A 12315-nucleotide genomic window follows, 5' to 3' on the forward strand; every position below is an offset into this window, starting at 1 on the left:
ACAATATCATTTTTTACCTTATGTATTATATTCATATCTTCATAATAAAAAGGCTATTCGTGGAATAATTTCATATCAATGAAATCAACATTTATCTATGCGAAGCCAGCCAGCTGACAAAATGTACGTATGTATATGAAAATCAAATTATGGTAGCGTTCACAGCAAGATTATCTTTCTAAATTGTAATAGTACTAGTCATGGTAGTAATAATGTTTGGAATATATGTAACATTCATTTTCAATACAAAATATCATTGTTATTCTGGTAGTAAATAATAGATTAGAATGATCATATGTACTCTGCATTGTCAGGGGTTTGTGGCAGCGATGAAACAAACAAAATAACATTTTCCTTTTAGGCTACGTGTTTAGGAAAAACATGAATAGAATCGGCTTTGCGACTTTGTTTATTTTGATATTTTTAATGATACAATAACTATCATTTGTACTACAAACACTGATCTGTTGAGTCCAGTGTTACCAATTTTGCATTTTTAGTGCTAGCTTTCATTTTCTTGAGGTAGTTAATAAGAAAATTTTCAATCTAGCATCTGGCAGGAAAACTTGCATTTGTTTTCAAATACATCTAGCATACGTATTTTGACATCAAAACTTTGTAATGTTAAGTTGAATATTTCTTTTATTCTACTATGTTTGATATATCATGTAAGAAAAAGAACAAAAGCTTGCAAAACCATTTTCAGGAATTGAACAGAATAGTTTTCGAAATTATTAGAAATCATGTAACGTAATGTACAATTACACTGTGTATGGTAGAAATCTAATGTCTTATCGCTTGGCGATAGACTTTTTGTTTTTTCCTTACGGCTGTTATCCGTAAGTAATGTTTGGTTCCTCTCATCTCCCTTGGATATCTTAGTAGAGAGGTTCTTTCTTGTCTAGAGGAGATGATTCAAACAGGCTAGTTGAACAAGTTAACAACTTTATTCTGTAACTCCATACTAGGAGATGCAGCTCGGTCGGACGACCGATATGTTTGACTGTTGGCGTGGAACTGCCATTCTAAAGCATCGCGTCGATAGCGGAACATTAGCTATCTCAGCAATTCATATAAAAACACATACGTAGTTCGCCGGCTCGGAAGTTACAAGTTTCCGGCGTAGGTTAACAGGTCAACCGCTTCCCATGGAAGTTGTTGTGCAAAGTTATCATAACATAAAAATGTTGACAAAGCTTAGAGCTAGATCAGGCTACTGCAGACAGTGCATAGCGTAATCTAAGGTCTGCTTTGGTCACGTAGAACCCTCCTAATGCCATGACCCCAGGTCACTGGTTTATATATAATGTAATTCTTACAGAAATATGTTAGAATTGAAAAAGAGAGCAATCGGCTGAAATTGGCTGGGTGGCATTGTTGTGTATGATGTGAATTTTTTAGCATTTTATGGAGCAAAGCACTGGCCTGCCCACGTTTTATGTTGTTATTGAACTCGTGTTCGCCATGTTCTTTAAATTGTACCCATAAAAATGAGTAAATTATGTGGCATCCAAAAGCCCCGATTCGGTCATTATGTGTAATATATCAACATTTGTTGTGAAGGGAAGAGATGTTTTGCTGCATGCTGCTGGTAGCATCATCTTAATTAATCATCCGATTGCACTGCAAAATCGTCGCCATCTTTATCAACATAGAACATTGGTGATTACCCATATGATTTACATAATTTTGATATTTCTCTTACCTCTCTCCCTCTCTTTCCTTCTAAAAGAAAAAGAGGCCCGTGTGAGTATGTAATAGCACATGCGTATGTAGGCTTCTAGCTGTAATCCATAGGCTAGTAGGCTACATATGTACAGTGGTACGTATACTACATATATTTTTAAGGATGTTGTAAAATAACTTTGAAACTATCTTGAATTTAGTTTAAGGTGATAGTTGAAGACATATTTGGTGTTTGAACTAAAGTAGGCAGTTATAAACATTGGAATAGTGGTCTTGGGTGGGTTAACTATTAAAGTAAGCAGTTTTTAGCAATTTTTGAGGGGGGTACCAGGATAGCACGGGTATTTACTTATCATGGGGGGTTCTGGGCCCTATCCCCCGCGATTATCGAGGCCCTACTGTATATATCTGTTAGGGTAAGCTGACAACTCAAGGAGGGAGTGTGCAAAAACCAGTCAAGGTGATATTTATTGTACCAATCTGTCTGCAGTACTGCAGGATAGTGACTGGCATGGCATGGCAGCAGGAAGCATAGGATTTTCTCCTATTACGTATCTCTTCACCCTCTAGCGAGGTAATTCCTTAGCCGCATAATTTCCAATGATACTTTGGTTGCCATCGGAGTACTTCTTCCCTACAAAGCTCCCACTTAAGTAGAGGCGACCCTTGACTTTACTGCCACGCCACTACAGGTTAAGTTGAGCGACAACCAGTTGCAGTTTTATACTGCAGGCTCTCTTGAGTGATAAGGAGCGACAAGCATTGTCGTCAATGCAAGCAACTTTTCAGTTTCAAATTCATTACATGACTTTATGTTTTGGATTAGCATACTATGTCCATGTATCCCACCTCCTGTCAATGTGGGATTCAGCTATATAATTACTTGGTAAGTTACTTATATAAAAATGACATTATTATAATAGAACAAAGTTATTATACGTATATACTTACTAAGTAATTACAGGTTAGGAGCCCACCCTCCTCCCCTCTGATGGCCATAAGGCGTAAAACGAATGAGGATTGTCTGCTAGGTCATTCCAATATTCCTTTAGTGTGATGGGCTGATCACCTACACAGTCTAAATTGAACCGCTACCTGCGAAATTTTTAATCTAAGCTGCGATTCGAGTGTAAACTATAGCTATGTAATTCTTGTGAAGCATATATATATAAAACTTTTTTTTTTTTTTTTTTTTTTTTTTTTTTTTTTTTACTCTAGGTAATTGCTCTATGTATAATAAAGTCAGTACGTACCTTCAAAATTCCAGTTTAACAAAAGTGAACAGCCCTTGTATTAGGGAAAATATTTAAGATCATGCCCCAATTCCTCCTATTAAATGATTAAAAAACTTAAAAAGCCAAGAAGAATTAACAGAAAGGCTTTTAAAGCTTCAAAACATGTGGAGTTCCCTGTAGATATAAACAGTTCATCTTTTCATTGGAAGTTATGGCATTCAGCCATCATATGAATTGATTTTGTCAAGTATAGAATTTTTCAGTAATGAAAACATCATCCAACCACATTCAGTCATCATATGTTTTCATGCTATCATGATTGGCATATGCAAAGGTCATTAATAGTAATAGTTGTTTACAATCATAAAATTCCATATACGTATGTAGCCAGTACTCAGAATGAAAAAAATGATAAAGCATAATGTTAAGTGGCAGGTTCTGATGACAGCTTGATGTGTGATGCCATGGCGCTGATGTGTCCTGATTCTGTTGGTGTTGATTTGTTTAATTCCTAGGCCATGTGATCATATACAGTATATTGTAAGTTTTTTAAAGACATGTTTGACTGTAGTACAGTAGATGAAAATGTCGGTTGACTGAGCCATACTTTGGGTAAAATTCTCAACGTACGTGCTTTTCAGAGATTCTAACTGGTATACACCATACTGGTGACACAACCCTGGAACTGGGTAGATATTTTAGTGATGATTTATGTAGTCTGGGTAAACCATTTATTAATGATATATAATAATAATATGTAATAGTATTGAAATTATGTAAACTCAGCTGTGTTTACTTCTGCAGTATCATATTAGCATTAATCTTTTACCTGTAATAGTTTCGAAACATAAGAAATTATGAGGTATTATTAATAAATCTTACTATGTATACATCAATTACATTTCATATGATTAAGAAATTTTGGGTATAACATATTAGTGATTGATAGGGACTCCTTGCTGAAAGAGAATACCATTTTTATGCCTGTAATACACTGTTAAGTAGCAATAATTGGCAGTTTATCAGTTCGGATAGTCTAATAATTACTATAACTATCAGTTAAAGGATTACATGTTTGCAAATATAGAAAAAAGTTTATATAATTCAGTTATATGTACCTTTTGCAAAATGCTAATGTGTAAGTCTGACATTAAGTTTTTTTTTTTTTTTTTTTTTTTACTCCTAAATAATTTTGCAATGATGAGTTTCACCCATACTTTTTTTGTAGTGACGAGTTTCATCCCATTTTCAAGAAAAAATGTTTATGGATCATTTTTGTGTTATGAAACTAAATGTTAGTTTACATGCTCTGACTTTCACAGCAATATAGTAACTGTGGTGTATGATTTTTTCAGAGTATGTACCGGATTAACAGAGGGTGCATATCATCTTCTGACGGGGGAAGTTTACGCCGAGTGGGTGTGTGACAAGTGCCTCAATTCTAAAAATATCCCACTTGTGAAGTTCAAACCATGAGGGAGAGCAATGGATATGTAAAAAGATCAGCTATGATGAACTTCCTACTTATTTTTTCTTTGAATGTATATATGTATGGATACAGTGCTGTGTATGAATATATATACTCTATATATATGTGTTCATACACTTGTATCTGTAGTATATATAGATTATTTTCCATGTGCAACATACTGAAGGCAATGTAAATGTATGTGATTTTAAAATTTAGCCATTCTTATATGCAGTTTTTCCGTTTTTGAAAGGAGGTAGTTGTGATGCTGGTGATATTGGCTACTCAGATTATGGCTTTTATTTTTTTATTTGCTATTGATTCATGAACTGTAAATTAATTCAAGGATATTTTAATGTAGCTAACTTCCTAAATCACCATGTTAATTCAGACTACTGTTATTGTCTTCCGTATTAATGTGCTCATCTTTGCTGATCTTTTTGCATATGCCATGTTAAGTTCAAAATAATTTAGTAATTAATACTTTGACTTTTACTAGTGTATTTCTTGTATTTTTTTGAGTGAGTCGATGAATAATGGAAACAGGTTTTGAAAGATGTTATGGCACCTTAGGTTATTGATTTTAATGTAGATAAGTGAATGTGCAATAGAAATGTATCTCAAGAAATTAAGAACTCTATCTTATAAACATTTTAGCTCAACTTTTTAAGGTGTAAATATGTTTGTAAAGGAAAATTTTGATTTTTCGATTGTAAAAAATAGCTTAATAAGTGACCGTTATTTTATCAGAGTATTAGGCTGCTGTGGTTGGAAAGCTTGAATGATAAGGATCTTTTTCTGGTGTTCTGTTGTGTTTTGTGCACAGCAAGTATGACAGTGTGAAAGGCTTTTGTGAGCTAATATGAACATTCTTACACTTTTGGTAAAAGAAATCCTGTTTTGATGCAAAAGTTTCTTAGGGGAGAATTTTGGTATGTTTATTTAATTAAAAGCTAATTAGCAACAAACCACAGTAGGTATAATTTGTAAACTCAGAGAAATGCAGACAAATGTGTATTATTTTCAACTTTGGTTGCTGGGAAGTGTCAGGTATCCTTGAATATCAGTTTATAAACCACAACCCCATGAATTAGCTAAATTGACTGGTGTGAAAAGTTGTCTGTTGTTTGCTGTTATACAGCATGTTACTAGATTTTATGACATGTCTATTTTGCTTCTGTTTTTGTGGCATGGTTACCAAACTAAATAATAACTAATGTTTGTCATTATGAAATGCAAACTTGAAATTCTTGTTTGAGCTTAACACCTTGTTTATAACTGACAAACTTAGGGTAAGTGCTTAAAGTGCTTGGAGCTAAGGAGCATTTATTAACATGTATGAAACTACTTTCCACCAGGTGTAGACCTCCATCTCCCCTATACCAAACATTTTCATTTATTAATTTGGTTACTTTTGAACCATGTGTGTGTGAAAGTGCCCTTTAAACTACTTTGCTTTAACTTCGTCTTTAGTGCTATTTTTTATATCAGTTGTGAGAATTTAGTAATTGTGGTCACCAAAATTCAGTGTTATAGAATTTTGATATATTTTACAATAAATCAGGTAAAGCTGGTCCTAGTCTGTGAAGCAGGTTGTGAAATATCATGGTATGGAGGTGCCTGTGGGGAAATATTCATTTTCAGAGGATTCCACTCTGCAGGTCAACACTGTAGAAGGTGGTTATTAAAATTACAGTCAAGGAGGTAGGAATGAATGGTCTTAGTCAAGTGGAACTCACTTGCATTGACAGTCCAGTGGGAGGTCACGCAAGTGGAACTCACTTGCATTGACAGTCCAGTGGGAGGTCACGCACATGGTAGAGTGACAGCTATTTGCAGTCGTGGTCAGAAGGATCAAGACCTAAACTTACATACTGACATTCCAAGAAATGTGCCATTCAGTGGGCAGGTCATGTCTTATAGAACATGATACTGTCTTTAGGTGATGATTTCTTCATCCTTCATCAGGCCCTGGCTAAGAAGACTTGAAAAGAATATGATTGTCATTCTTGAGCAGAGTTTGAAGTCCTCTTGCTCTACGTTTTGCATAGAGAATGACAATACTGTGTGTTATAGGGACTAAGTGATTCCACTCATTGTTAGCTGGAAAGAAGGAGTGCAATAATGTGTTCTATGAATAGTCAGTGGGGGACTTAATCCCAGATTGATTGGATGAAAGATAAGTATCACAAGGATAAGAAGAGGAAAATGGTAAAAGGAGAATCTCCCTATGCCTTCCTTTTTTTTTTTTTTTGTCTGAAGACAACCATACCAATAGATTATTATGGGTAGAAACACAGTGAATTGGATCTAATAAGGCTTTCCTAACATCAACAGCAAAGAAGTCATCCTAAGAAAACTGCAGATATTGATAAAGAAATAAACTTTCAAGACCATGCCATGCAGAAAGATAAACCCTGAATGTTGTCGGCAGTATAATAAGCAGCTGAGGGCAATGGCAGTAAAACCTTTTTTGATCTTCATAGGTCACTGTAGCCATCTGTTTCACTGAGGATTTGAAAATGAAAGCTATTGCGATGCCTGAGGAAATTGAGTAGGTGCTGCTGCAGGTGATCAGGTTTCTCTTTATTGCAAGAGATGAATAAAGCTATGCAGACATAGTGTCAGATTTACATCTGAGGTTTGAGAGTAAAAATGCATTGCAGAGGTGAGAGGTATGTAATGACAAGATTATGCACCTTCTGCCATAGGTTGACAGCTGATTGTGTGTTGACTAGAGGATTAATATGTATGAAGTTGGAAGGATTACCACCTCTCTAGGGAAGTATGTAGTACTTCAACAGCACATATCAGTTAATGCATTATTGAAAATATAGGACTATACGTAATCTAAATCATGTATCATAACTTAGACGTGTGCATAATCAAGATTTATTTCTGTCTGAGGACATTTTCAAGAACGGCATACAATTTGGTACACACATGAAAGGTTATGGTTAAATCCAGGATGATTCAGTCCCAAACTTTTTGGAAGTTATACTATAGGAAATTAAACTAATGAAAAGATGATAATAAGTTTCCATATCTGAATTTACATTTTTTAAGGAGTCACTTATACACTGATGTAATTAATTCTTACATTTTAATATGGCCTTTTTTTGATGATGGAGATGTTGCTTATCATCTCTGGTATGAATATTGTTATTCGAATTAGTAATCATTATAATGGAACTAGCCCAATAGGCCATAGACCAAGACTTGTTAAGCATTAAACTTTATGTAATAACATGTCTATGTGAAAAATGGGAAATCAGAAAAGAAGTAACAAATAATTAGAGATAAAAAGCATGTATATTTAAGTATAAATACGCCAGTATGTATAGGTTAGAAGAAGTATTATACCCTCCCTTAACTTCTGATTGTCATTGTTAATAATTTTGCCAATAAGCCATTGTGGATTTACAGAATTTTTTGCAGTTATTTTTTTTATTATTCTCTGTTCTGTCTTTGCGTCGAGTTTACTTGTATTCACTGTCAAAAATTTTATTCTGCAAGTAGTTTGTAAGCCTTGTTTCCAGTTGAAACTATTAATTTGTTCCTCATCAACAGCCCACATAAATTTTAATGGCTTTACATCCAGGTGACTGAATTTGTGTTGCAATTGTGGAAATTTTAAACATAATCATCTATTAAAGCTTACTTGTTTTGTGAAAGTTAGAGAATTATCTCAGAAAAGCATTCTTTTGGCAAACGCATGTTATTTACTTGTGGCCATGGCATAAAAAAACAGACGTATCATGGAATGTCAAAAATATTTTTGATAAGTGTCTGATGTGTCTCTTGAACTTTAGTTCCTTGCTCATTCTGTGTTTCTTTTAGTCATTCATGTGGGCTGATCAATCATCTGTCAGGTTTTTAAGGAGCTTCCTGCTTTTGAAAAATCAGTAGGATTTGTTTTATCCGTACATTTTTCAACTCTTAAAAAATATTGTACAATTTGGAACATGAAATTTTGACCACTTGTAAGTAATGAGGATTTTGACATTGGCAGTGTGAATGCAATTTAAGCTTGTACTGTATTTTTATATCATAAGTATCAGGGCTAAAAGTTTCCTGTAATTTACTAAGTATCTTGTAATAGTGAGACATCACTCCTGGTTGCAGAGCTGGTGTTGTTTTTTTTTTTTTTTTTTTTTTTTACTTTTACTTTTGCAACTCAGTCATGAACATGAATTGGAACACAGCAGAATTCTGTGTGTATCATACTGTGAATTGTAGTTAGTGCCAACAGGGAGTAATGTTTGTTTTTGTATATTCTGTCATACATGTATGCACAAATACCTAAGTATTTACAGTGCTGTACAAGCAGTCTAGCCCCTAAATAGACAGGTGAATTAAATATTTACATACTGGAGTTTACTGGGCATTACAAATATTTTTTTGTATTGTGAGTACTGTAATGGATATTTTAGTTGGGATTTTATGGATGAACAAATTGTTTTTCTTACCAAATTCTTTAGAAATTTACTCTTGACTTTTTTTGTGCAGATTGTTATTAAATATTTTTAACTAGTGTTCTTTTTTTATTATATAATGAAACTAGATAATAAAGTCCTGAAGGATTTTGTAAGTCACATATTATGAGTTGGTTACATTTGTTGTTGAATTATTCAATTGCAGCCTACTCCATGATGAACTGTTCATAAGTCTTTTGAAATGTGAGTTCTGCAATGAGTATTTTTTATGATTTTAACTACTTTGTAGTGATGACAACGTCCACTCGGGTGGCATTCAACCTCCCAAATCTTGTTAAAAACTTTTCTTTCTTATGATTCAGTAAGTCAGAAAAGACAAAAAAAATGTCCTGTAATCAATTTTCAAAGTTAGTTTTAGTGTTCATCCTTTTTAGATATTTTTTCTATTTTCATTATGACATTAATGAAGTTTTAAGATAACTGTTCAGACAGAAATAAAGTCTTTAAGCTGGAAATCCCCCTTAGTGATTAAGGAATAAGTTTTATCACATTTTAAATACCAGAATAAATTATTTTAATTTACTGTAAACAGTTTCTTTTTTAAAGCATAAATTCTGAGGACAAAACCAAATTCGGTGAAATGTTCAGTAATATTTAAAATAAATATCTTAGGTAAATCATATATAAAATCTCAGTAACTAACGTTCAGTACTTGATAGTTTATATGGCTGTGTTCATGCAAAGTACAAACTCTGCCTTGACAGATGGCTCTTTCAACTGTCATGACAGGAGACAAAGTCCCAGTTTTCAGAGTACTGTACAGTAATCTTGTGGTTATTATGCATAGCCTAAAAATATTTCGGGCTAGTTTTGTGAGAATTAAGAATCCACCTTTGTTGACCTGATTAGATTATTACTGTTTTATTATTGCTAGAATGTTGATAAAATTCAGAATTGGGACGTGTAACCATGAAGCCATAGTTAGCTTAGCACTATAATTGTTATGCTATACATTATTACTTAAATAAAGATTACAGGGACATACACAAGTAGTATTATTAGCCTAATTTTGTTGGAGTTTTTTAAATGTAAATATGGAATATAATGACTTGTTTTCAACCAGTAGTTGTCAGATGGTTGATCAGAGATAAGCAATAAATTTGTAAGAAGTACCAGGTCTTATCAATATTTTTTAGATGAATTTAATGGGAGCGCTTTTTCATTTAATTTTCAAATAACCTTTCGAGGAGAACGGAAACACCTGCCAGTATGCTTCCTCCAGGGATTGACATGGTGTTTGGGTTGAAAAAGGATAGCAAGGTGCCGTATGAATTGCATTGTTCAAGTCATGCGGGGTCCGTTTTACAACACGTAAACGCACGGATTGCGCGAAAGGATAATTCCTTAAGATCAAATAGATCGTTTAAGTTTATCCCCCCTCCAATGATGAAACATAGGAAATATTATATGACACTGACGGTTCCTTTTGCTATCTAGAAAAATAAACCCAAATGTGGTAAGGTTAAGGCCTGGATTAACCTTAGATCAAGTTAAAATGGAATGCCCTTTGATGACTTGCCAAGAGGCTGCTACGTTAGAAGCAACAGCTTCTGTCTTTCAGACTGCTTCTTTGCTGGATCTTTGGTCAACAGCAGTGGCGAAGATTGCATCCTCAGAAGTGACGAGAAAAGTAGTGGATGAATCAATGTTCATTAGATTACTACAATCGGGTGCCAAAGCAATTGCGTACTTGACAAATTTAAGTGCCAATGTTTGGGCAAATATCCTGTTAATGAGGAGGGATTCAGCTTTGGCTAGACTAAGCCGCACTGTTGATTTGGATTCCCAGCTATCAATGAGGAATGGGGAATATCTTACGAGTCGCAATTGCTGTTGCCAGAGGCCATACTGGAAAAGGCTATAGATAGAAGAACGATGGACACTAACGATAGATTGGTACAGCAGGCAGTTAGAAAAACGTCTAACAGTCAAGCTAACCCTATGGAGGTAAGGCAGCAGCAAATACCTCGAAAGAAGCCAGTGAGGCATAACATCCCAAATAGAGCAACAAGACCCTCTTCCCCAAAGGAGTTAGCTCATCGGCCCTTTCACAATAGAAATAACAGAGGAAAGGGGATTAAGGGAAGAGGGAGAGGCTCAAGACTAAAGGATGGGCGCCTCTCATCACTCGGCCACACCAGTGAGGGTTTGCCTGGCAAATCACTGGAAGGTGTGGCAGGAACTGGGAGCCGAGCAGTGGGTGGTGGATGTTCTCGGTCGGGTATTTGATTCCGTTCGAAGTATCCCCACCCCTGACAGAACAGCCATTACCTCACCTCACTTATGCTCAAGAACCTCAGAAGGCTTTTATTCTGCAAGAGGAAGTAAAGAAGATAATGGAAAAAGGGGCTGTGGAACAAGTATCCATTCTGTCAAAGGGGTTTTACAGCTGGATTTTCCTTGTATCCAAAGCCAACGGGGACTGGAGGACAGTAATAGACCTGTCAACATTGAATCTTTTATAAGAAAAACCAGATTCAAAATGGAAACTCCAAAGACGGTTCTATAAGCAGTCGGGATCAAGGACTTTATGCTGACAATCAACTTGAAGGACGCATACTTTCAGATCCCAGTCCATCAGTCTTCCAGGAAATTTCTCCGCTTCAGTCTTGCAGAGAAAGTTTTCGAGTTCAAAGTTCTGTGCTTCGGATTGACAATGTCTCCTCAAGTTTTTACAAGTGTGTTCACTCTCGTGTTGACATGGGTGCATGCGCAGGGGATCAGGCTAATAAGATATCTAGACGATTGGCTGGTGATAGCAAAGTCCAGAGAGAAATTACTCGGGGACAGGGCGACCCTTTTACAGTTTTGTCACAGCTTAGGTATTGTGATAAATCAGGAGGAGTCGCAGTTGGATCCAAGTCAACGGCTGTTGTATCGGGGAATGGTTATAGACACAATAAAAGCCAAAGTATTCCCAACAGACCAGAGTAGAGAAATGCAAACGAGTGGTGAATGCCTTTCTGGAAAAACAAACACAGCCAGCAAAACAGTGGCAGGTAGTACTGGGAGTTCTAACTTCCTTGGAGAAGCTAGTACCACAAGGGAGGCTACACCTTCGATCTCTACAATGGAGGATGAAGGAGTTTTGGTCACCAACAGTAGATCACCCGTATGAGCAGATTCCCTTGTTGGCACAAGTGAGGAAAGACTTGCTGTGGTGGGTGGAGGACAACAATCTGACAGTGGGTGTCCCCCTTCAGCAACCATCCCCGGATCTCTTGCTGTTCTCAGATGCGTCACTAGAAGGTTGTGGCGAGGACAGAGAACTCCATATAATCGTGCTGGAGTTAAAAGCAGCGTTTCTAGCAATACAGGAATTCAGGGAGGTGAAGGGGCAATCAGTGGTATGGATGTCAGACAACACCACGGTAGTAGCTTACATAAACAAACAAGGAGGTCTAGTTTCTCGACAGTTACATGTGATGAC

At 35.7% G+C, this 12315-nt stretch overlaps 1 protein-coding gene across 8 annotated transcripts in view; it reads left to right on the forward strand.

Annotated features, from left to right (window-relative positions):
• LOC135220642 (protein pygopus-like) overlaps window positions 1-9874 on the forward strand; it is a 131648-nt gene extending 121774 nt beyond the window's left edge. For 6 of the 8 annotated variants that reach the window (XM_064257962.1, XM_064257963.1, XM_064257966.1 and 3 more), the window contains one exon: window positions 4277-9874. In XM_064257962.1, coding sequence (XP_064114032.1) covers window positions 4277-4397 — 121 coding nt within the window. In that variant the 3' untranslated portion in view covers window positions 4398-9874. Of the gene's footprint in view, window positions 1-3369; window positions 3462-4276 lie in introns of all 8 variants that reach the window. The other 2 variants (XR_010315740.1, XM_064257965.1) reach the window with 2 other exon arrangements.
• Window positions 9875-12315: the final 2441 nt, after the last annotated feature.

This window comes from Macrobrachium nipponense, chromosome 2 (assembly GCF_015104395.2).
Source record: "Macrobrachium nipponense isolate FS-2020 chromosome 2, ASM1510439v2, whole genome shotgun sequence".
In the NCBI taxonomy this organism is placed as follows: Eukaryota; Metazoa; Arthropoda; class Malacostraca; order Decapoda; family Palaemonidae; genus Macrobrachium; species Macrobrachium nipponense.